This window comes from Phycodurus eques, chromosome 4 (assembly GCF_024500275.1).
Source record: "Phycodurus eques isolate BA_2022a chromosome 4, UOR_Pequ_1.1, whole genome shotgun sequence".
In the NCBI taxonomy this organism is placed as follows: domain Eukaryota; kingdom Metazoa; phylum Chordata; class Actinopteri; order Syngnathiformes; family Syngnathidae; genus Phycodurus; species Phycodurus eques.
In genome coordinates this window covers 13,418,952-13,444,561 of record NC_084528.1, presented here as the reverse complement: position 1 = coordinate 13,444,561, position 25,610 = coordinate 13,418,952, and the positions used below count along the sequence as shown (strand labels likewise).

The 25,610-nt window shown below is 41.5% G+C and overlaps 1 protein-coding gene across 4 annotated transcripts in view; it reads right to left on the bottom strand.

Moving 5' to 3' along the window:
- Window positions 1–25,610, bottom strand: part of map7d1a (MAP7 domain containing 1a) — an 84,233-nt gene that overhangs the window by 15,312 nt on the left and 43,311 nt on the right. For 2 of the 4 annotated variants that reach the window (XM_061674058.1, XM_061674059.1), the window contains 8 exons: window positions 21,621–21,726; window positions 17,220–17,324; window positions 13,820–13,942; window positions 10,725–10,870; window positions 8,926–9,056; window positions 5,508–5,749; window positions 1,212–1,458; window positions 933–1,113 (listed from right to left, as the gene is read on the bottom strand). In XM_061674058.1, the coding sequence (XP_061530042.1) occupies window positions 933–1,113; window positions 1,212–1,458; window positions 5,508–5,749; window positions 8,926–9,056; window positions 10,725–10,870; window positions 13,820–13,942; window positions 17,220–17,324; window positions 21,621–21,726 (1,281 nt within the window). The remainder of the gene's footprint in view (window positions 1–932; window positions 1,114–1,211; window positions 1,459–5,507; window positions 5,750–8,925; window positions 9,057–10,724; window positions 10,871–13,819; window positions 13,943–17,219; window positions 17,325–21,620; window positions 21,727–25,610) is intronic. The other 2 variants (XM_061674061.1, XM_061674062.1) reach the window with 1 other exon arrangement.

The window sequence follows — 25,610 nt, the reverse complement described above, 5'->3', positions numbered from 1 at the left end:
GGGAGATGACATTTGGGGCTATCCATTGAAGGATTGCTTGAGGTATGTTCACGTAATAATATGATGCGGCTCGCAAGCAGGCAACAAAATGTTATGTAGCCTAGCTAGCTAGTGCTAGCACTAACGTTTGTACGTAAACATGCTGACATTTTGTCGAATCACGCTCTAAAGCGTTGGTAAACATTGGTTTGTGCACGTGAATAAATGTTGCCAACGGCAACCAAGTATGTTGACACCTGCAAGCTCGGGAGGCAATGTGCCAGTCACAATACGCAATCCTGTTGGTCGACGTCAAGGTGCACTGTCGGAGAGTTGTCATTCGTAGTCACTCCAGATGGAAGATATTTTAAAAAATAAAGCTAGACTTTTCATTTTGGCGTCGTAGGGCTATCGTAGGGCCAAATCGTTGGTTGTGGATTATGCCACACTACAGGAGGTTTTGTCGTTCCCGACAAAATATGTTGGACCCAATCTAGGAAATCGCGCACAATATCTAATCGGGTGAATATCGGGGCTAAAATCCTGTAGTCTGATCTAGGCATAAACTGTCCTAAATAAACATCAGCAAACAGGAACGCTCACTGTGCAACCTCAAATATGGAACCAATCTGTTCCGTGACACCGGTTGACTTCCAAGTTGTTCCAATTCCAAATTGGGAAAATATCTTAATTGAAAAATTAATATTTAAATGCCGAACAACAAATACATTATGTGTGGGTATGATGAGGTGACTATACAATTGAATGATTTTTACATGCATTACGGCCCTCTGAAGGCAAGCTTGACTGATGGGTTTGACACTCCTGCTTTAGATGCTCACTGGGCTTAAGTCTCACGATATCTGAACGATTACGTTTTGTTTGACTTTTGAGGAGAAATTTTCCAAAAATGGTCCCACTTTTGGGGGCGGTTCCACTGCACTGGTGCTTACCTGCTTTTGTAGGCGAATGTTCTCCTCCTGTTCGGCCACGGCTCTCTCCTTGGCCTCCTCCTCCTCCCTCAGCCGCTGCTCCTCATCCCTCCTCTGCTGTTCCTCGGCCATGGTGCGCACCTCCTCCTCGCGCCGACGCCTCTCCTCCGCTTCTCTCGCCAGTCGCTCCTCTCTCAGGATCCTGGACGTCCAATTACATCCAACATAACGGACACTTTCATTAAAACAAATACAAGCCATAACAATGAACTGTGTTGGAACTTTTTAACTCCCTCTAACCTGTCCTTCTCCTCCTGCTCGCGCCGCTCCTCCTCCTCCCTCTCACGTTGTTCGCGAGCCTGCCGCCGTTTCTCCGCCAGGATGCGCGCCGCCTCTTCAGGATCGTTGGTGCCCGCCATGGGCTTGGAGGACGGGGACGGCGAGGGCACAGAGGGAACGTCCTTGACAGGTGGCTCGGGTGACTGCGAGGCCGAGATGTTGGAAGAGGGTGCCACCGGGTGTCTGATGAGAGGAACCACAGGAGAACCTGGAAGAGAGAAAAATGATGACCAAGCAGTTCAGTTCTCTCAGTTAATTCAACAAAGAAGAAGGCCACATAGTAAACAACAACGGAGGACATGTAATACAATATAAAGGGAATGAGTATTGAGGGCTGCGACTATCAAATATTTTTACAAACCCCAATTCCAATGAAGTTGGGACGTTGTGGATAACAGAATACAATGATTTAAAAATCCTTTTCAACCTGTATTAAATTCAAATGTTCAAACTGATTTATTTCTTTTTTTGTTGTTGCAAATATTCACTCATTTTGAATTTGATGCCTGCAAAACATTCGAAATAGCTCGGACACAGGCATGTTTACCACTGTGGTACATCCTCTTTCCTTTTAACAATACTCAATAAAGCGTTTGGGAACTGAGGACACTAATTATTGAAGCATTGTAGGTGAAATTATGTCCCGTTCTCGCTAGATGTACAACTTCGGTTAGTCAACGGGGTGGCCATTTTGCGATTTTGCGCTTCATATTGCGCCACACATTTTCAATGGGAGACAGGTCTGGACTGCTGGAAGGCCAATCTAGTACTTGCTAGGATGGGGCACCAAGAATCAAGAACCGATTGGAACCGGGACTAACATTCCAGTTCTCCCGGGAGTGTTCAAATAAAAAAACATTTGGTTCCCAGTTTCGATGCCTACAGTCCGCCGACCCCGAATAAGAAAGTGGCGAAAACCAATAAAGAAGAACGAAGAAGTGCTTGTGCCCAACGGCGGCGGCAAGCAAAAGTGTGCCTTAACTTCCATCCATCCATCCATTTTTTGATTCTATGATTTTTTGACCATTCACACTCACATTCACACCTAAGGGCAATTTAGAGTCTTCAATCAACCTAGCATGCATGTTTTTTGGGATGTTGGAGGAAACCGGAGTGCCCGGAGAAAACCCACGCAGGCACGGGGAGAACCTGCAAACTCCACACAGGCGGGGCCAGGGATTGAACCCCGGACCTCAGAACTGTGAGGCAGACGCTCTAACAAGTCATCCACCGTGCCGCTGCCTTAACTTTGTTAAATTAAATGACCAGTCACCTCAGTGCAACACTAACACGAACACATTAAGATTATATTGTGCAAAAGAGGCTTTCACGATGTGTAGAAGTCTGATGTGTTCCCGCCCACTCCGAGCTTCAGCCTACATTGCGCAGAACTTCAGTCAAGTCAATTGGGTGAGTGAAACAATAAAATGTGTCTATGCCAACATTGAGGTAGCTAACAAGTTCAACGGTGGGTTGCACTCCTGCACTGATGTATTTTAGTGTTTATTTTTAGTCTTCAACCCAAGGTAAGAGCTGATGACAGACCCAAGAATAAAATATAAACGACTTTCCCATACTGGAAAGAAAGTAGAAACAGTCTCATTACAAGCTTAACATTGAGTTAAAACTTCCCCAAAGGTCAAACTAGCAACTTTACATCATAATGAATGGGGATAGAATTCACAAAAACGTCTCAAAGTATCACAAACACTAACCTTGTGTCTCATCGGTGGGTAGGTTAAGGAATCAACGTTTTATAGCGTTTGCGTCCGACTTTCGTTTTCAAAATTCCCCGGTGTCGTGTGAAGTTACTTTTCGTGCCAAAACGTAACCTTCAAAATAAAAGGCTACATGCTTAAAACAGGAACTCAAGTGAAAATGATGCACATATAAATCATTTGACGTGATAAAACAGTCGCAAATAACTATTTTAACAATGCTGTATCTAAATTTTAGCTGAAACAATAATTAATGTTTAGTTCCACACACATTGCCTTTTAGTTCATAGGTTTGATATTGATCCTGGTTATAAAGAACGCCGAGTCAAAGGTTCATTTTAGTTTGTGCAGCAGACTGCTGGGAAAATGGATCATTTGGACACCCTTTATTTAAACCATGCAAACATTTTTGACCCGCCCCCTAAAAGAATCGGAATCGAGAATTGTTTGGAACCGGAATCAAACGAAGGAACTGGAATCAGAACCGGAATTGCTCAAATTCAAATGATGCCCAACCCTGCCCCATCCCTACACTCCTGCTCGAGGCCTCAGTTCAACTGACCAGACACTCCTGGAGGTACCAAGGACCAAACGGAGGCTAAGAGGCGATCAAGCTTTTTCCATTACTGGTCCATCTCTTTGGAGTAACCTCCCCCTAAACATTAGGAATCGAGAATCGAAATGAAAAACCGGAATCTGGACTAGAATTGCTCAAATTCAAATGATGTCCAACCCTAGTACTTGCACTGTTTTACTCCGAAGCCAAGATTTTGTAATACGTGCAGAATGTGGCTTGGTCGTTGTCTTGCTGAAATAACCAGGGACGTCCTTCAAAAAAATGTTGCTCGGATAACAAAATATGTTGCTCCAAAACCTTTATGTACCTTTCAGCGTTAATGATGCCTTCACAGTTGTGCAAGTTATGCATGCCATGGGCACTAACACAGCCCCATACCATCACAGATGCTGGCTTTTGAACTTTATGCTGATCACAATCAGGATGGTCCTTTTCCTCTTTGGCGCGGAGGACACGACATCCATTGATTTCCAAAAACAATTTGAAAGGTGGACTTGTCAGACCACAAGACACTTTTACACTTTTGCGTCAGTCCATCTCCAAAAGAAGCCGGCAGCGTTTCTGGGTGTTGTTGCTATATCGCTTTTGCTTTGCATGGGAGAGTTTGAACTTGCATTTGTAGGTGTAGCAACCAAATGTGTTCACTATCAATGGTGTTGTGTGTTCCTGAGCCCATGTGGCAATATCCTTAACACAATGATGCTGGTTTTTAATGCAATGCCACAAAGGTCATGGGCAATTTGGAATGTTCCAAACAAATGATTTTTTAACAGTTCTCAACTTTCCAAGTCTTTTGTTGCCCCTGTGCCAGCTTTTCTTGAACGTGTTGAAGGCATCAAATTCAAAGTGAGAGAATTTTTGCAAAAAAAAAAAAAAATCATCAGTTTGAACATTCAATATCTTGTCTTTGTCGTGTATTCAATTGAATGTATGTTGAAAATGATTTGCAAATCACTGTATTCTGTTTTTATTTATGTTTTACACAACGTTGCAATGTCATTGGAATTGGGGTTTGTATAATTGAGTGTTCTAGCGATCATCCCATCAATTAATTGAGTATTCGGATAAAAATATATTTTGCATTATGAAAACGTGAGGAGCAGGTATTATTTTTGTCCACTTGGGATGGCCATTCTCCCGTTCTACCTTAGTATATGTGATTTTGACTGTGTATGGCTTTAAAAGCCGTGGGGTTGGCTTGGTGAGTGACGTGGACGACAGTCAATAAGAGTGTAGAGTTGGCTGGCAGTTAACTGGCTAACCGGTTAGCTGCGTACCACTGTGATCAGTACCCTAATAAGCAGGTGTCAAAAAGCGGGACAATCCGGGTCTGTTTTGGTACCATTTCTCAAATGTGAGGCAAGTTGTCTCATCTCAGTGGATCTAATTTACATAATCAGGGCGAGTTTCCTCCACCTATGACATGATTAATTATGGCTTTCAAGCGACTGTACTTCTTGATCCTTTGGGTATTATTTAAAAAGCATGTCAGCAACATGTTATTATGATGCCTGAAAACTTGAATTGTAGAAATTTAAATTGTGGAAAAAGGCATATGTTTCCAGTTAGGGCTGCAACTAACGATTATTTTAATAATAGATTAATCTGTCGATTATTTTTTCGATTAATCAATGACTCAGATTATTTTTTTATTGATCCCTTCATTTAAAAACATGAAATATTTTCAAATTGACTGCAGAAAATGCACAAACATAAATTGATTATGATTCAGTTACTGGTTTGGGGGACTGCAGAAATCTGACAATATTTACTGTTGAGAGGCTGAAATGTGGAGGATTTGGACAATTTTATGTAAAACAATGTTTCAAAACGATTGATTATTAAAATAGTCAAAATTTGATAATTGATTGGTTGTCCACTAGTTGTATAAAAAATATGAATTGTTGCACCTCTATCTCCAGTAAAAAAAAATTGTAGATAAACATGAATTCTTCTACTCACGTCGACTATTGTTCTCATGGGTGGCCGACCTGCGATGTTCTCTCACTCTTTCCAGCGGGATGGGGGATGACATGCGGTGGTCCACCCTGGCGGGAGTCCTCGCCCTGCTGGGCCGTCCCTTAGTGGTCGATGGGCTGCTTTGCGCGGAGGTAGGCTTCGGGGAGGCGGCGGGGCTCGGCGAGGCAGTCCTGCCCTTGGGCATGGCCGGCGACAAGGGCCGTGGTCTAGATAGCGAAATAGGACTGGAGGACACATGGCGTTCATGTTTTAGAGTTTGCAAATAGCCATCCATTTATTATAGCACTCATCCTTATAGCAGGTGAACTGTCACCTATCACAACTGGCATTGAGCGTGAGGCAGGATGCACTCTGGACTGGTCAACATTCATCCGCATGGCACAGTGCAACTCATCTTTTCATGACACCGAAGATATGACACTGCAACATCTAAAGTACTGTAGTCAGTGTACACATTGTATACCAGTTTAAATATACTGTCGCCTAAAAACAACTCAACACAGCCATTAAAGTGTAAAACTGGAAAGAAAAGTGATTAGACTGCTCGTCTTTTTAGTGCATCATCTTTAGAAGAGCCTTGCTTCTGGGATGATAGTTATGCAGACCAATCTGATCTAGTGTCCGGCTTATGGTATGAGCACGGACAGGCGGACCCCTCAACCCTTCAACCTATCTTTATGAAGTGCAACAATACCAGTGTTTACATGCAGACGTTTTTGTCATTCTGACAATCTTAGGCTCAACTGTTCACGTGACGTGACCTATTCCGATCTGGTGTTTATATTTAATGAACAGCCACAGATCTGTGTAAACGTCACATGATTTATTAATATGGAGGTCTATTCTATTGGAGGTCCATCTATTTAAAACAGTAGTTATGATTTGTTTTTATGTTTTTATTAAAGCAACAGCTTGATTGAAAACAAGTTACAAGTAGTTAAAAAATAGCTCTACGTTCACAGACCAGCTCTGAAGTAGCCAGAGAAAACCCACGGATAGGACATGCAAATGCCAAACAGGAAGGCCGGAGGACAGATTCAAACCCAGCATCTCAGAACTGTGAGACACACATGGAAGCACTAATGCACTGTGCAGTCAGTTTGCAAATATTAAACACATAATCAGTTTCTGATGGAAACTTGATTCTTTCAAAGTCAAGTCCGCGTCCAGAAGAAACTCAAAGCATAGAAACATTACATCATTCATTGAAGTGCATTACACCGCTAGGGATGACATCATTCTCTTTTTGGCCACAGTCGCTGACAGCTCACTCATGCTCTTTATTTGTCAAGCCAAAGGAAATAAATGTGTTTTCCTCCTCATATTGCATCCCAACCCCACTGTCATGGCTGCCATTTGTTGTGTGGTGTGGGGATGAAAGAAATATCTTTTTCCTCCCCATTTCACCTCTGCTCTTCACGAACTATGCAGACTGAATAGGAATAACATGTTCATGATCGTACTACATACCTAGGACAACTGCATTACGAGTAGGGAGGAACTGCCCCACTGGATGGGGCTCAATTTATTTTTATATTTATCACAGAGCAGAGATTCAGTTGCAAAATATCTAGGCATAAATGAAGGGCGTCCGGTGCAAAGTGAGCTGGGTCTGAAGGGGGTATGATCACCACCTACAGAAGCTGGCTCTAGTGACGTGGAATGTCACTATTATTATTGTAATGTGGGAATTGCGTGGCTTGATGTCATGTATCCTTGTTTTCGTTAGCCTTAGCAGCTAGCATTAGGAACAATCACGCAAATAGTTACACAGTGGGCGCTGTCTGGGCTAACTGTACATTACAGTCTGGTTTGATCAGCGTAGTGTTCTCACAAATCAGTCTTGTACTGTATTTCTTTTATAATTCACTTTATTTATCAGTCGATCAGCACACAGCTATCTATTCAACATGAAACTACATTCTTCTTCGTGTCCTTTTCTTCACCTCTTTTTGACGTAATATTTTTACATTTTGCCCCATGGTGTTCTGACTGAGATACCACAAGGGGATAAAATTTTACCTTTCTAACAAGATGACAAACTTGTGTTCCTCCATTTTAAGTTAATGCCCTTTGTTTTTGATACTCACAAAAAAATGCCAAGTTTAAACTGAAATCTATTTATATTTGTGTTTGAAATTGCCTCACTAGAAATGTTTCTAGACAAGACAAAGCAGTTTCCTGCTATATGCACACTGTGAATTTAAGAAAAATATTGTTGATACCAAATACTGTTGTTATGTAAAAGAGGAAACACATTGGTCGTTTATTATTAAGTGAAATGTCTCATTTTCTCTTGTATTCATAATCGCTCTTTAACCAAGCAAAAATATATTTTATTCTTATTCTTTATTATTCCGATATAATTGTCAGTAGAATACTCGATCACTAATTGCAGCACTACTTGAGTGCATGCAAATTCCTTTTTGTGACAGGTCTGTTTAATGTCACTTCAGAAATAAATGGAGAAAAAGTAAGTCACTGCATAGCATTTTCATAGAATAACTGAAAACCTATCAATCGGTTTTGAAAGGGCGGTAAACTAAGCCCCCCATCCCCTTGATGATTGGCTTTGAAGGTGGAGGAGGGCCTCAGAGTAGAGTCACTGCTCCTCCACATTGAGGGGAGCCAGATGAGGCCTCTGGTTAAGATGCCCCCTGGATGCCTCCCTGGTGACATGTTCCGGGCACGTCCCACTGGGAGAAGGCCCCGGTGACGACCAAGGACACACTGGAGAGACTATGTTTCCCGGCTGGCCTGGAAACGCTTTGGGTTCCATCTGGAAGAACTGGACGCAGTGGCTGGAGAGAGGGAACTATTGGCTTCCCTGCTCAAGCTGTTTGCAGCTCAACCCGACCCCAGCGGAAGAAAATGGATGGATGGATTGATGGATAGACGAATTTTATCAAATATATTTTTATGACATATTTTTAGCAAATAAATCTCATCCATCCATCCATTTTCAACACCGCTTATCCTGGTTAGCATCGCGAGGAGCTGGAGCCTATCCCAGCTGACTTCGGGAAAAAGGCGGATTACACCCTGAACTGGTCGTCAGTCAGTCCCAGGGCACACATAGACACGGACAACTATTCGCACTCGCATTCACACTTTCACTGAGTGGGAACTGAACCCACGCTGCCCGCACCAAAGTCAGGCGAGTGTACCACTACACCATCAGTGACTGTAAATAAATGTGTCAAATATATTTTTGGAAAATATTTTTCAAATATTTTTTTACAAAATCTAACTTGGATAAAAAAGCTGAATTTTTCCCTTTTGGAGAAACGAGAATTTTTTATCAAATCAATTTGCGTAATGAAAGCGTTTGGTTTTTTTTTTTGCCTTAAATAAAGTAAAATACTGTATTTTTTTTTAGATTGTCATGAGCCTGTTTTACCTCAGGTCTGTTCTGTGTCTCATGCTAGGAAGCGATTGCTTCTTCTTGAGGAACCTCTCCTTTGTCAGGGCGTTTTTCTCTTTCTCGTTCTCCCGCTCCTTGTCTTTCTTCTCCTTTTTGGTTCTGTCCATCTGTGCAACACAAAGTAAGATGTAAATATGCATACTGAGTCGGGGCGTACTGATTTATTCATTATATCGATGCATTGATTTATATTCCCACAATCCAATTGGATCGATCTGTCCTTGGCAAGTTAGCCTTCCAGACGAAAATGTATCTATTTAAGTCGTTTTGAAAGGCAATCATTAATCGTTTTAAAGGATGAGCATTCCGCAGTGCAGGAAATATGACAATGCAGCGTGCCACTGAGCAAAGCGCTCAATTTAACGAGTGGAATCTGCAAAGGATGAATCAAGGCAACTGGACAATTCTTGTTTGTTGAAGACGTTGAGGAATGTCCTGCGAAGCTTAAATCGGAAGTATGGACACATTTTGGTTTTGCAGTAATAAAAAACGATCGAGGAGAAAACATGACGAGCAAGCAATAAACTGTTTGCTGACCCCCACCGTCAACAAGTCGTGGACTATAATTAATATGAAAAGCCACAGTCACCTGGAACCAAGAAGCAAACGAGACCATACATCAATTTGTGAGACATTTCATAATAACACGATAAAGAGCTAAAAGGTTGTTGAACACATTGAGCCACGGTACAAAATTCCATCACGGACATACTGTACTTTAGCAAAACGCTAACACTTTTCTAAGAGACAAAGACCAAAGCAGTAGAAGAGAGTATCAAGCAGGCATACTGTAGTGTCTCACTCATGACAGATAGTAACTTCGACATAACAAGCTTCTCAGAGCTACGTAACCACTATGTCACACATCGCGACTACTGAGTGGGTAGTAATAACTATAATTAGAATATGTGACCATTATGTCTTTTGAGTTCAATTACAAGATGTTTATTACTGTATTTCTATGTTGAAAAACAACATTGGAAGTAGGAGGTGAACCTACTGTTAGTCCAACCTGAAAAGATGTTAGTTGCACTTTATTCAAATAAAGTGTGAATGCATTTGCCATTATTATTATTGTTGTTTTTATTATTATTATTATTATTTTCCAAAATGGTTGTTTATTGTCAATCTACATTCCTCGCCTCACGAGCTGTGGGTCGTGACTGAAAGAAATAAGATCGTGGATACAAGTGGCCGAAATTAGTTTCATCTGCAGGGTGTCCGGGCTCTCCTTGAGAGATAGGATAAGAAGCTTGGTCATCTGGGAGGGGCTTAGAGTTGAGCCGCTGTGCCTCTGCATAGCGAGGAGCCAGAAGAGGTGGCTCGGGGATCAGATTAGGATACCTCCTGGACACCACCCCGGTGAGGTGTTCCGGGCACGTCCCACTGGGAGGAGGCCCAGGGGACGTCCCAGGACACCCTTTACAGACTATGTCTCTAATCTGGCCTGGGAACACCTCGGGCTCACCCCGGAAAAGATAGACAAAGTGCTGGGGAGAGGGAAGTCTGGGCTTCCCTGCTTAAGATGCTGCCCCCGCGACCCGACCTCGGAAAAGCGGAAAAGAATGAATGAATGAATGAAAGATATTACTGAATGGATTTCCAAACACTGAATCGTTTCTGATCGTATCATTCTAGATGAACCAATATCGTCCTTTAATCAAATCGGCAACCACGAATCGTAATACAAATGGAATCGCTGCCAAAACAAATCGTTACACCCCTAATACTGTGTACATAATACTGTGCGTAATGCCTCTATGTGTAGAACGTACAGGTGTGGAGCTCCGTCTGTGCTGGCGCTGGGTGATGTCGGGCGTGCTAGATGTCACCCTCCAGCGATCGGAGCAGCGGTGATGGAGCTGGTGTGCACACATCGTCAGGGGGCTGGCGGAGGACGAGCGGGGGCACAGCGGTGACTCTGAGGAGGAGGACGTTTGGTTACAAATTTGCAAAACAGAATCTAGCTACGGTCTGAAATCTGTGTATCATTGGACTGCAATATCAGTATTGCTATGGCAGGTTAGTTGGTGTCAAGGAAAAATAGTCACAATTAGGCATTTGTGAATCCACAGATTTTTTGGGGGAACCTAACCTCCATGGTTCCCATGTGTGATGTCACATCGGTTTGTGCTATTGTGTTTTTTAGACTAGAATGCCAGCTTATACTATTGAGTCTCATATGAATTTGGCTTGTTTGTTTGTAATTACTGAGTACAGTCGTGCTTAGTAATTAATTACAAACGTTGGTTATGATCCTCTCTGTTTTAAGTACCTTGCTGCCATCTTGTGGCATCTATAGGCAAATACAAACCTTTTTTATGGGGGGGTCAAATATTATTTATGGCAGGGCTTTCTGCGGCAGGGCTCTGAAGATGACATAAAAGCCTGGGCCAACGCTACCTAGTTTTTATGAAAAGTTTAGAAAAGAGGTAAACTATTTTATGGACAGAGAATTATCTTTTGTTTTCCTTGTGCCAGGTTATCAAAATGGGTTTTGTATATACTCTAATTGACAGTAAAAATAGATCTGACTTTTTACTTTCTCAAATCAATTAAACTTTATTTATAGAGTACTTTAAAACCCCCACAGCTGCACATAAAATGCAGTACATTATATAAAAATAAAACTTAAAAACAATTAAACATAGGGCAATTTCAAACAATAGTTTGATAGTGACATTAAAAGCAATAAAACACTCATGCTGAATTGAAAGCCAAAGAATAGAAATGGGTTTTAAGACAAGTTTTGAAAAATGGACAGTTACGGGGCTTGCCTAATATTTAGTGGGATGTTATTTCACAGAGATGGATTTACTTAAGTACATTTTAGAGTCTGTACTTTTTTACTTTTATTTATAAGTAAAAGAGTTGAATTGGTTCTTCTACTTTTGCCACTTTTGCTTCTCAAGTATCAGTACTTCAACTTAAAGTCCCACTAAAGTGGCAAAAAAAACATCACAGAGACGTTTTTAAAAAGCCTGCCAAATTTGAATCAATAAACATGTTACCATGTACAGACGTAAAGTAAGTAAAGAATATGTCCTCTTCTCAAATTCTTATATTTTCTGCATAGTTTTCCCACTTTTAAGATCATCAAACAAATAAATAAATTAATATCAGACAAATATAACCCAAGTGAACTTAAAATGCTGTTTTTAAATGGTGATTTTATTTATTAAGGGGAAAGTTACCTGTCCCTGTGTGAAAATGTTAATACCCCCCTTGCTAAATCATGAATTAAATGTGGCTAATCATAATTTTAAGTTAATATTCACTGACCACACCCAAGCCTGATTACCTCCAGACCTGTTCAATCAAGAAATAACCTAAACAGAATCTATCCCGACAAAATCAAGCTGGACAAAAGATCTTAAAAAAAAAATGCAAAATGACACGATCCAAAGACATTCCAGAACAGTCGAGAAATAAAGTAACTGACATCTGTCAGTCTGGGAAGGTTCATAAAAGTCATTTCAAAAGCTTTAAGATTCCTGCAAACCATACGGAGAACCATTATCCTCACATGGAGAAAACATGCCACAGTGGTGAAACTTCCCAGGATTGGCCGACCGACATAGATTACCCCAACAGAAAAGCAATGACTCATCCAGGAGCCCACAAAGAGACTCAGGACAACTTCTAAAGAACTGCAGGACGCCATTGCATCAGTTAAGGTTCATGACACAACGATAAGGAAAAGACTGGGCAAAAATGGCCTCCATGGCAGAGTTCCATGGCGAAAACCACTGCTGACCAAATAGAACATAAAGGCTCATCTTACTTTAGCTAAAAAAACATCTGACTGATTCCCAAGACATTTGGGAGAATATTATATGGACTGACGAGATAAAAGTTGAGCTTTTAGGAATGTGTGTGTTACATCTGGCATAAATGTAGCGCAGCATTTAAAAAAAAGAACATCATACCAACAGTCAAACATGGTGGTGGTAGTGTGATGGTCTTGGGCTGCTTAGCTCTTCAGGACCTGGACAACTTGCTGAAATTGATGAAACCATGAATTCTGCTCTTTAACAGGAATTCCTGCAGGAGAATATGTAGCCATCAGTTTGTGACCTCAAGCTGAAGCGCACTAGGGTTCTGTAGCAGGATAACGATCCAAAACACACCAGAAAGTCAACTTCCGAATGGCTTAAAAAAAAAAACATTTTTTTTTTATTTTTTAGATTGGCCTAGTCAACTTCCAGACTTGAATCTGATTGAAATGCAGTGGCCGTCCGTCCATGCTCAAAAACTCTCCATTTTTGCTGAATTCAAACAATTCTGCAAGGAAGAGTGGGCCAAAATATCTCCACAGAGATGTGAAAAACTCATTGCCAGTTATAGAAAATGCTTGATTTCAGTTGTTGCTGTTGAGGATGGCCCAACCTGTTATTAGGTTTAGTGGGCCATTACTTTTTCACACCGGACCAGGTAACTTTGAATTGTTTTGTTTTTTTCCTTAATAAATGTAATCATCATTTAAAAACAGCATTTTAAGTTCACTTGTGTTATAGTAGCTGATATTTATATTTGTTTGATGATCTTAAAGTGGGGAAACAATGCAAAAATATACGAAATTGAGAAGGGGGCCTATAATTTTTCATAGCACTATATGTAAAATAAGGCTCTGAAATCATGTAAAATAAGGACTGCCCCCGAGCTGCAGGACTGTGTGGGCGTGTCCCACGAAAGGCACAGGAGACCTTTACCTACCAATCACATACATATATATACGTACTAGATGTAGTGGTGGTAGAAATGGGCCAAGCTATCACGAATTCCGGCGAATAGCCGTAGACGGCGCTCGGTAGTTATAGAGTGGGGGAGGACCTCATGCTAGAAAGAATACGTCCCAAGGGTGACTTACGTCCATCTTTTCCGTTGGCAAGCACGCTGGCGACGCTGCGGCTCCGAGCCAGGAAAGACAAGGTGGGCGTCATTAGACGGTCCACAATGCTGCTCTCCCATGGGCTCAGTGCAACGTTACGGGCTGCAAGTTGAAAGAAAAACAGAAACATTAACATTTGTGTCTTATGGAGTTACAGGATTACCTCGAAACTTTAACAAGTTGGAGCAGTTTGACCCAATTTTTGGCGAAAAATATGCCTTAAATTTTGGACACGGAACCTCACGAGACCTCATTTCAGCCAGCATCAAAGGATTAATAGCATGTCAGAATGGACAACGGTGCTAAGGGAAGAGGATTGTGAGAGGATAAGAATTACTACAAAGTAAGCTGTCACATTTAAAATAGAAAGACTCCTGGAGTGTCCAAAAACCTTTATCTAACGAATGTTTCAGTGTTATGACGGTTGCAGAGAATGACCAATAGTCACATGGATGATGTTTACCAAAGATGCTGCCTTTATTTTGGAAAGTTTCTCCATCCTAGTTCTGTTGACGTTCACACTAGCTGGATAGAACAGTCAGCCGGAGTCTTAACTTTGATGAGACTCTTCTGTGACTGCTGCCATGTTTGAGTTTGAGTCCTCTGTTCATGCAAAACATTGCCTGTACTAAAGGTATGGTATGGACTTTGCAACAAATTATTCCAAATATAATCCTTTTCAACAGGACCTGTTGCTTTCAAAGTGGACCACCTTGACGATCGCATATCATACCCCATTTACCACAATAACAATGAGTTTTTGAGCAATGTAGTTACCAGATAAGCCAACAGTAGCCTAGCTTTGTCTATTTCTTCTTTTATTACGACTACTGTTCTTCTTTGTATTTTCATCAGTCCGGATGCCCTGTGGCACCGCGCTGCCTCTCACGAGTCAGTCTTCAAACTAAAGGAGACGGCTGGTTTGGTGAATTACGATTGTCATGGATAAAGCTCTGTGTGTGTGGTGTACTGTTGTGGTTAACTTGAATACACCACACACTATATGAGCAGTAAGACACACATGCAGAGTTTTTCCTCGTGTGTGGGGTCTCTTACATAAAAAAATCGGTTAAGATGTAAAAATCGGTATGTGAGTAATACTCTGCTTAAGCCAGGCACAGATTAAAAACAGTACTGTATTTTCACGACCATAAAGCGCACGTAAAATTCTTAAATTTTCTCCAAAATGGATGGGGCACCTTATAATGCGGCGCGCCTTATGTGTGTACCGAATTCCAAGATCTGTATATGTTGTTGTGTGACTTTGATGAGCGCGCCGCTTGACTGACTGGGAGAATTTCCTGCCGACACGCTGCTTATATAGAGGAAAGGCAGACGTGACTGAGGACAGCATGGGGACGTAAAAGGGGAAGCGTCCGCGTGAAGGAGGACGCTAAAGGCACGCCCCCGGTAGGTATATAGTGCCGGGGTGTGCATTGTGCAAAATAACATCGGTTTGGCTGAGGACCCCCGAAAATGGCACCTACGAAGAGACACGCTTACGAAGCAGTTTAAACTGCAAGCTATCAGTTACATGGAGGAACATGGGACTCGAGCAGCCGCGAGAGAATTCAAGATCAACGAATCCATGGTTCGTAAGTGGAGGAAGCAGGAAAACGAGCTTCGCCAAGTCAAGAAGACAAAGCTGAGTTTCCGCGGAAACTAGGCGAGGTGGCCCGAGTTTGAAGACCAACTCGAACAATGTATTAATGAGAAAAGAACAGCCGGGAGAAGCGTCTCTACAGTCACCATTCGACTGAGGGCAATAACGCTTGCAGAAGAAATGAAAATCGAACATTTTCAATGAGGTCCGTCTTGGTGCTTTCGTTTGATGAAACAGCACCATTTATCCATCCGGGCAAGGACTACCGTTGCGCAGCAACTTCTGGCGGGGTACAAGGAAAAGCCGGCCATCTTCCGCTCCTACTGCAGTAAAAAGATTGCCGACAAACACATCCAGCTTGGTTGCCATGGTAATGGATAGAAACTGCCACCTATGGTGATTTTTAAGAGGAAGACGCTGCCTAAAAAAAAGTTTCCAGCCAAAGTCATCGTTAAGCCCAATCAAAAGGGCTGGATGGACGAGGAGAAAATGAGAGAGTGGCTGAGTGAGGTGTACGTAAAGAGACCGGATTGTTTTTTTCCACGCGTCACCGTCCCTGTTGATCTGTGACTCCATGCGCGCCCATCTCACAGCTGCTGTGATAAACCAAGTGCAACTAAGACTGGGAGGCAACGCCGGGCGAGTTACGCCACCATATGTGAATGGATTGTGGATGCCTGGGCTAAGGTATCTGCTTTGACTCTTGTCCGAGCTTTCGGGAAAGCCGGCATCATTGCTGAACAGCCCCCCGGCAACGAGACTGACTCTGACAATGACGAGAGGGAATCCGGCGTGGTTGTTGGAGGACTTTCCCAGATGTTCATTTCGGATACAGAAGATGAGGACTTTGATGGATTTGTGGATGAGGATTGATCAAAAGATAACGTGAGTACATTGTTAAATACTTCAATAAAGTTCAACCGAACTCAGTTTTGCTCCCGCTGCCTTGTTAAAAACATTGTTTTAGCGTGCATACATGCTACCGTATGTTTTAAGCTAGCGTATGTTTTACCATGCCTGCGCCCAATAATACGGTGCGCCTCATGTATGTGTTAAATACAGAAATAAGCCCCGTAACTGAGACTGCGCCTTTTAATACGGTGCGCCCTATGGCCGTGAAAATACGGTACATTAAAAATATTTTAAAACATTTCACCAGAATGGAAACGAGCACAAGAGTTGTTGAGTCGGACGTTCTTTGAAATGCTCGTGCATCCTCAGTTCTTCACCATGGCTTTACTACACAGATCGGTGACTTAGCTTTTATCTTTTCTCTGCAGTAGCACCGCATGTGAAAGGTGTGTTCTGCTGCGACGAGGCCCCCGTCTATTTTTACCAATACTGCTTCCTCCTCAAAATACATTATCTACTGCTCCCCAAATTGCTGATTCACTTGCTCCCTTCACTTTCCCGGATATTCTCACTTGAAGAGAATTGTGTCAAAGCTGCCCATAGTTAGGACATAGGGAATGATAATCACCACAGAATGAAGCAACCACAAGACGACACAACAGTAAATGAGCACAAACGCAAAATACAATCATGCAGAAGAGGTGGATCAGACCTTTAAACCTCAGCTTGGAAATTAAAAGAAAATGGGTTGGGAAAACGTGTCAATCATCAAACACGGTAGAGGGACTTGGAATCAAAATCAGGAGGAAGTAACTGAAGAGCGAAACAACGACATTGATGGTTCCCAGGCAGTGGTGGAGGTGTGATGGACACATTAATGGGAACACACGTTGGGAGAAGGTGGTTGGTCATTGCAGGCCTTACTTCTGCTGGGGGAGTTCCACAGCGTGGCCGAGGACTTGGAGAGTCGCTTGTTTATGACCGAGTCCATGTGTTTGGGCAGGTTGATGGTGGAGAGAGAGCATCTGCCTGAGAAGCCAAGAGAGCGCCACACATACACACATATACTGTATGTTCACACACACACAGTTGCGAGGGGAAATGTCTCAATTTATTGTATTTTCACATGCAGGAGCAAAAGCCACTACAGCAGACTCCTGTGCATTGAGAGCACATACCTCTACTAAAGCTTATTCATGTGTCATCGGTGAAACTTTATGGGTGAAAAGTTACAATTCAGGGAACTAATTCATTACAGTGGAACCTCTAAAGGCAAATATACAGGGACCTAGACTTACAAGTGACCCACCGTACAATTTTTCAAGGTACTGGTATGAGCCGTCAATCGGCTGATTTTTATTTTATTTTTTTATTTTGAATTACTAGCAAAAAAATTGTTACGAGCATTAGACGGTGGCAGCGAACCTTACAACAAGCAGCAGACAGTGAACAATTCTTCAAAAAAGAGAACAAGTGCTGTTCCTTTACAGTTGAGGTTGACTTTAAAAAAATTAAAAAATAAAATACGCGATTTGTATTCAACAAACCAAATAGATTTGCCTTACCAAAATCTCGTAGCTTAATGCTAACAAGTAATGGGAAACACCATAGACAGACTAAAAAAACGAGCATCAAATCGTGGTCGTTTTGAAACTTTAAACAACTTTATAATTGAACATGAATGGTGGCAACACTTGCAAACAGAACATAGCTAGAGTGTCGTGGAAAAGGATTTGGTTCCTTCTCAAATTCTTCTTATTTTTTTTTGCAGTTTCCCCATTTAATGTTTAAGGTCATCCCAAAAATATAAATATTAGACAAAGACAATCAAAATAAACATAAAATGCAGTTTTGGTGCAGTCAATGGTGATTTTATTTATTAAAGAAAAAAAATATTCAAAGGTACCTGGCCCTGTATGGAAAAAGTAACTGCCCCCACTTGTAAAATCATGAATTAACTGTAGCTAATCACACTTTCTGGAGTTCATTTTCACTGACCACACCCAAGACTGATTACCTCCAGACATACTTAATCAAGAAATCACTTAAATAGAACCTGTTTGACTAAATCAAGCCGGACAAAAGATCTCAAAAAGCTACAAGAAAATGCCACAATCCAATGAAACTCAATAACGGATGAGAAAGAAAATCATTGACATCTATCAGTCTGGAAAGGGTTATAAAGCCATTGCTAAAGCTTTAGGACACTAACAAACCACAGTGAGAGCCAATATACACAAATGGAGAGAACATGGATGGAACAGTGGCGAACCTTCCCAGGAGTGGCCGGCCTAAAAAAATATTACCCAAAGAGCACAATGACGACTCGTTCAGGAGGTCACAAACCAACCCAGGACAACATCTAAAGAAGTGCAGGCCTCTCCTGCCGCAGTTAAAGACTCGACAATAAGGAAAAGACTTGGCAAAAGTGGCATCCATGGCAGAGTTCCAAGGTGAAAACCACTGCAGACCAAAGAGAACATCAATGGTTTATCTTTTGGAAAAAAAATCTCAATGATTTCCAAGACTTTTAGGATTATATTCTATTGACTGACAAGATGAAAGTTAAACTTTTTGGAACATTTGTGTCTTGTTACAGCTGCCATAAATGTAACACCGCATTTCAGAAAAATAATACCATACCAACAGTCCAATGTGTTGGTGTGATAGTCTGAGGTTGCTTTGTTTCTTCAGCACCTGGACGATTTGCCTGTGACTGATGGAACAATGAATTCTGCTCTTCACAAGAAAAGCCTGAAGAATTATGTTCGGCCATCAGTTCATGAGCTCAAGCTAAAGCACACTCTGGTTCTGCATCAGGACTACGATCCAAAACACACGAGCAAGTCAACTTCTGACTTAAAAAAAATTCAATGAAGGTATTGGATTGGCCTAGTCAAAATCCGGACTTGAATCCAATTGAAATGCTGTGGCATGACCTTAAAAGGTATGTTCATGCTAGAAAACTCCTCAGTGTTGCTGAATTAAAACAATTCTGCAACGAGGAGTTGGCCAAAATATCTCCAGAGAGATGTGAAAGACTCATTACTAGTTTTACAAAACACGTGATTTTACTTGTTTCTGAGGATGGCCCAACCAGTTTTTAGTTTAGGGGGAAAACTTTCACACAGGTCCAGGTAGCTTTAAATATTTTCTTTGCCTTTATAAACAAAATTACCATTTAAAAACTGCATTTCATGTTTACTTTGGTTATCTTTGTCTAATAATTATATTTGTTTCATGATCTTAAAGTTGGAAACTGCAAAAAAATACAAATTTGATGAGGGGGCAAATACTTTTCATGGCACTGAAAAATAGTCACAGCCATGTATTCGTGACTGTCTTTTTTTGTGTGTGTGTTTCGTCATAACATTTTGTAGCATTTCCAAATTATAATTGCCCGCTCATTGCCAAGGCATGAACACCAGAAGGAGCAGCACAAGGAAAGCATACAATCATGATGCACACACTGTTTCATTCTTTACATTCTATGTAATTATTTTATTATTAAGTACAATACTATTCAGTGCTATTTTTCTGATTAAAAAACATTAATAAAACATAAATAATAAATACAACTTTTTGTTGGTGTTTTTAGGTGGACTGGAACAGATTTTAAAAAATGAAATCAATAATGAATTTGCATTCCTTTCAATCGGGTAAAATGATTTGAGATAGACGTGTTTTGAGTTACGAGCGTGGTCATGGGCCAAATTAAAATCATAACTCAAGGCACCATTGTTCCGTTTCACTGGTTGACAATGTTCTCCAAAGGAAAACATTTAATTGACTTCAGGGGTTCCAAGGCTCAAACTGTGACCATCATAAAACCTTTAACTGACTGTAGGCAGAACCTTGAAAGTTCCACTGTATTCCGATCCACAATTTGTTCTGGATCAAAGATAACTAAATGTGATAAGATTCAATATATGACAACTTAATCTGACAAAATGTGACAGAATTTCTGATGGACATTTGAATGTTATTATTGTAATCATGGCTAAATTCACATTGTGGCTCAGATCAGGATTAAATTGAAGATTTGAAGTGAATGTTCTTGGAAGGACAGAAAGCCATTAGTACAAATCCACCTTGCTATATCCAAACAATGCCCTGCGATTGACTGGAGAACAGTCCAGGGTGTGTGACCAGTCCAACCTCTCACCCAAAAGTCGGCTGGGATCGCCTGCAACTCACCCACAACCCTAACGAGACCAAGTGCTATAGAAAATGGATGTTTGAATAGATATATCGAAAAACCTGACAGGAAATTTCACATAGGACTAACCCAACAATCTCCTTGGCAGAAGTACCACAAGACTATGCAGTTGTCATGGTCTGTGTTTTGGTTTGGGTTGTTTAGTTTTGTTCCATGTTTTCCTGTGTTCCATGTTTGTCGTGTGCTCATTAAGTTGTTGTGTCCACCTGTTCTCGTCTGCTTTGTGTCGACCAATCAGCTCTCTCCAGCCACTCGTGTCTTGTCCAGGTGTTCCTCGTTGTCTCGTCTATCTGTTTGTATTTAGTTCCCTGGTTTCTTTCAGTTCTTGTCGGTTCATTGTCGTTGTCACATGTCTCTGCCATGTCATCGTCGTCAGTTGTCTTCTCATTGTGGTATGTCGTTGTCAGGTGTCATTTTCCGTTTCTATTCCACGTCTTACTCACAGGTCATAGTTTGTTTCCAGTTTTAGATATTCGAGTGTTTCTTTGTTACTTTGATTTGAGTGGTATCTGTTGTGGGACTTTGTTCAGTTTTCTCTTTTCTAAGATTAAATATTATTTTGAGACTCCCGCACTCCTGCCTTGCCTCCCTGCTTCCCTGCAATTGGGTCCACCATGTTCTTACCTTGCGTTACTCGTCCTCGCCCTAACCACGTTCGTGACAGCAGTGGGCCTTCCAAATTCTGCATCCCCATTTATGACTCGACAAACCTGAGCATCTTTCCCCAAAAGTCCTTCAGACCACTTAGCCAGCATTTCCTATATAATACCCTGAACTCCAAGCAATTCCAAAATCTCCTCTGTAAGCTCATTTACTGTCATCGTGGCACACAGGCGGTGAGGTTGATTGTCTGTTATTCCCCTCTGACAAAAGGCCTAGATGATTACAATCCGTAAAATGGAACTAGTCAATCGGATCATACTGATACGAGATGCAACAGCCATGGCATGCTGCTGCGTCACTAGATGTCAGACAATTATATGCTTGTAGGCTGCAACTTGTGGAATAAAGCAGCTGAATAGATCGATATAAGACAAACATCCCAAAAAGCACTTATGTCGACCACTTCCTATGCACAGGTTCTCTATTCCTCCTCGGATACTTACTCTCCTTCTGGTTGGCATTCTGGTTGCCAGCCCATGACCATCGTTGTTGGCGGATTTCTGCCCAAGTCTTCTTGGCGGAGCGGTGGATGGCTGCCTCATAGCGTTCCTGAAGAGCAAATGAGAACAGATACATCCAGTACAAAGTAAAAATGATTTTTACAGTTCTATTCCTATGGCGGCAGTGAAACCCGGATTTGTACGTGAATCAGAAAGTGGCAGTGTTTCATTGACCTACGCTAAGTCAGTAATAAAGTTATAATTACAGTACATTTTGGTATGAAAAACACATTGACGGCATACAAGTAAAACAATCAAAATTTTAAAAAAAAACAGTATTTTCAAGAAAAAAGTCATCAAATATTTTTTTTATCTAATGACACTATGGTAGGATTTTTCGCGACGAATGGCCTAGTATTATATATCATAGATCAATTTACACTTTAGACTATGTGAGTTCCAGGATGCGCATGTCACAGAAACAATGAATCCCAAACCGGGAACAATGACACCCTGCAATTTATCATCACGGAATACAGATACAGTAATCCTCCGCTATTTATTCTTGCATCGCGGTCCCACTATATTGCAGATTTTTATTACAGTAGTTACTCTATTTTTTTATACTGTTTGTACAATATTTTTTGTTATCCATTGCTCTTGCTCTCTCTCAATATATTATGTGTTTATGCCTTTCAGGATAGCAAATTATTTAGGACGATATAGTTTCCGAAAAACTATCACGACAAAAACGATAGTATCGTTGTTTTTTATGCCACTGATATAATGATATTTGAGCATAATAATGCAAGTGCATCCTTTTTTTTAAGAACAATTCACTTTTAATTCTAATTCTAAGACTAAAGAACATATATATATATTCTTCATATCCATATTCTTTCTTTGAATAATTTTGAGTGACACATATTGACGGATTTTTATTTTATTTCAGTTTTGATTTATTCAGTACAATGTGTTAGTACTAAATTGCTAAATGTACAATAATGTAGTGACAGTTTTACGTATTTACAGAATGACACTTATATGGTCCTTTAGCAGAGGTAAAAGTATTTTTTAAAATAAAGTAAAATAGGATAGTGTAATTTTGAGTGCATTGTGCAGATCTTAAAAGTCATAATCAAAACTCAGCACTCTCAGAATTCATAGGCTACAAAATATGTATTCATGTACATTGTGGTTGTGATTATGTGGGTTTAAGGTGTAGGTGATCATATAGGTGCTCATTAAGGTACTTATGTATGTATAGGGAAATAAATGTGTACTACAGGGGTGCACATAACAATTTTGGTCTGGTTCTCAAATGAGCACCAGAAGTTGTTGCTTGGTGCTCTTTTTTCCCATGACCGACCAACCTCAGTGGATGAACTTATGTCCGATTGCAGAGATACGTCGTATTCTTTACTTACTTACTTTTTGTACAGATCAACAAATAAAACATCTTTTTTGTTTTATTACCTTCTAACCATGTTTTTCCCTTTACCGTATTTTCACGACCATAGGGCGCACCGTATTAAAAGGCGCAGCCTCAGTTACGGGGTCTCTTTCTGTATTTAACACATACATAAGGCATTATTGGGCGCAGGCATGGTAAAACATACACTAGCTTAAAACATACGGTAGCATGTATGCACGCTAAAACAATGTTTTTAACAAGGCAGCGGGAGCAAAACTGAGTTCAGTTGTACTTTATTGAAGCATTTAACAATGTACTCACGTTATCTTTTGATCATTCCTCATCCACAAATCATCATCTTATGTAGCCGAAATGAACAGCTGGGCAAGTTCTCCAACAAACACGGCGGGTTCCTTCTCGTCATTGTCAGAGTCAGTCTCGTTGCCGGGGGGCTGTTCAGCAATGATGTCGGCTTTCGCGAAAGCTCAGACAAGAGTCAAAGCAGATACCTTAGCCCAGGCATCCACAATCCATTCACATATGGTGGCGTAACTCGCCCGGCGTTGCCTCCCAGTCTTAGTTGCACTTGGTTTATCACAGCAGCTGTGAGATGGGCGCGCATGGAGTCACAGATCAACAGGGACGGTGACGCGTGGAAAAAAACATCCGGTCTCTTTACGTACACCTCACTCAGCCACTCTCTCATTTTCTCCTCGTCCAGCCAGCCCTTTCGATTGGCCTTAACGATGACTTCGGCTGGAAACTTTTCTTTAGACAGCGTCTTCTTCTTAAAAATCACCATAGGTGGCAGCTTCTGTCCATTACCATGGCAACCAAGCACAACAGTAAAAGCCGACTTCTCGTTCCCCGTTGTGCGTATCGCTACCATGGTGGTCCCCTTCTTCTCTACAGTGTGGTTCAATGTCAAAAGTGAGCGGCACCTCATCCATGTTGGTAATGTGGTTGGACTGGATGTGTTTGTCGGCAATCTTTTTACTGCAGTAGCAGCGGAAGATGGCCGGCTTTTCCTTGTAATCCGCCAGAAGTTGCTGCGCAACGGTAGTCCTTGCCCGGATGGATAGATGGCGCCATTTCATAAAACAAAAGCACCAAGACGGACCTCCTTGAAAATGTTCGATTTTCTGAAAGCGTTCTTGCCCTCAGGTGACTGTAGAGACGCTTCTCCCGGCTGTTCTTTGCTCATTAATCCATTGCTCGAGTTGGTCTTCCAACTCGGGCCACCTCGCCTTGTTTCCGCGGAAACTCATCTTCGTCTTCTTGACTTGGCGAAGCTCGTTTTCCTGCTTCCTCTACTTGCGAACCATGGATTCGTTGATCTTGAATTCTCTCGCGGCTGCTCGAGTCCCATGTTCCTCCATGTAACTGATAGCTTGCAGTTTAAACTGTGCTTTGTAAGCGTGTCTCTTCGTAGGTGCCATTTTCGGGGGTCCTTAGCCAAACCGATGTTGTTTTGCACAATGCACACCAAGGCACTATATACCTACTGGGGGCGTGCCTTTAGCGTCCTCCTTCACGCGCACCCTTTACGTCTGCATGCTGTCCTCAGTCACGTCCGCCTTTCCTCTATATAAGCAGCGTGTCGGCAGGAAATGCTCCCAGTCAGTCAAGCGGAGCGCTCATCAAAGTCACACAACAACATTTACAGATCTTGGAACTCGGTGCACACATAAGGCGCGCCGCATTATAAGGCGCCCCGTCTATTTTGGAGAAAATTTAAGACTTTTAAGTGCGCCTTACGGTCATGAAAATACGGTAGGTCATTTTGCATGCGGTTTACGTTTTATTACTGTAAGCCAGCTCAAAGCTCTTAAAAAGCTTGTACATACATACCTATAGCAATTGACATTCCTTTAGACATATTGTATGTCGTCTCATGCTGTATATACCTGTAAATATAGATAGATACTAATTTTATGGCAAAACGGGGAGGGCTATGGTTGTCCCAGCCCACGCGGCCATTGGCAATGATGAGGAGGATGTTCATAGGGGTGGGGGTCGAGGGAGCGCCATCGGAGGGTCTCACATCGGGCGCCATTGAGGGGTCTCACATTGGGGCCATGCAAGCTAGCACTGCCCCTGACTTGGAGTATGGGACTGCGCGATTAGCTGATTCGGCACACTTCTCTAAGGCAGATGACATCATTAACAAACAACATTAACATTATCGCGATTGGTTGGTAGAGTTCAAATCCTATATCAGCCAATCACTTGCCACGGTAGTTAGAGGCCAAGCACGTGATAGTCACTCGCATGTCGCAATTGGCGGATTTGATACTGTATCTGGATCATGAAGTATTTTATTTGTACAGATAGGAAGGTCTGTGACACATGGTGGCAACAGATGACTTAAAACTGTACAGGTAATTAGAGTGACATTTATTGAGGTGAGATGTTTATTTTAGGTCAGGACTTTACAAACATTTTCCTCCCTGAGCTGTCTACAGATATAGATAAATCATAGGTTTTAAGGGCCTTTTTAATTCTTGCACTTCAATTTATTAAACACGGTACCACCAATCCATTAAGCAATTATATAATGTTAATATAAAATAGGTATC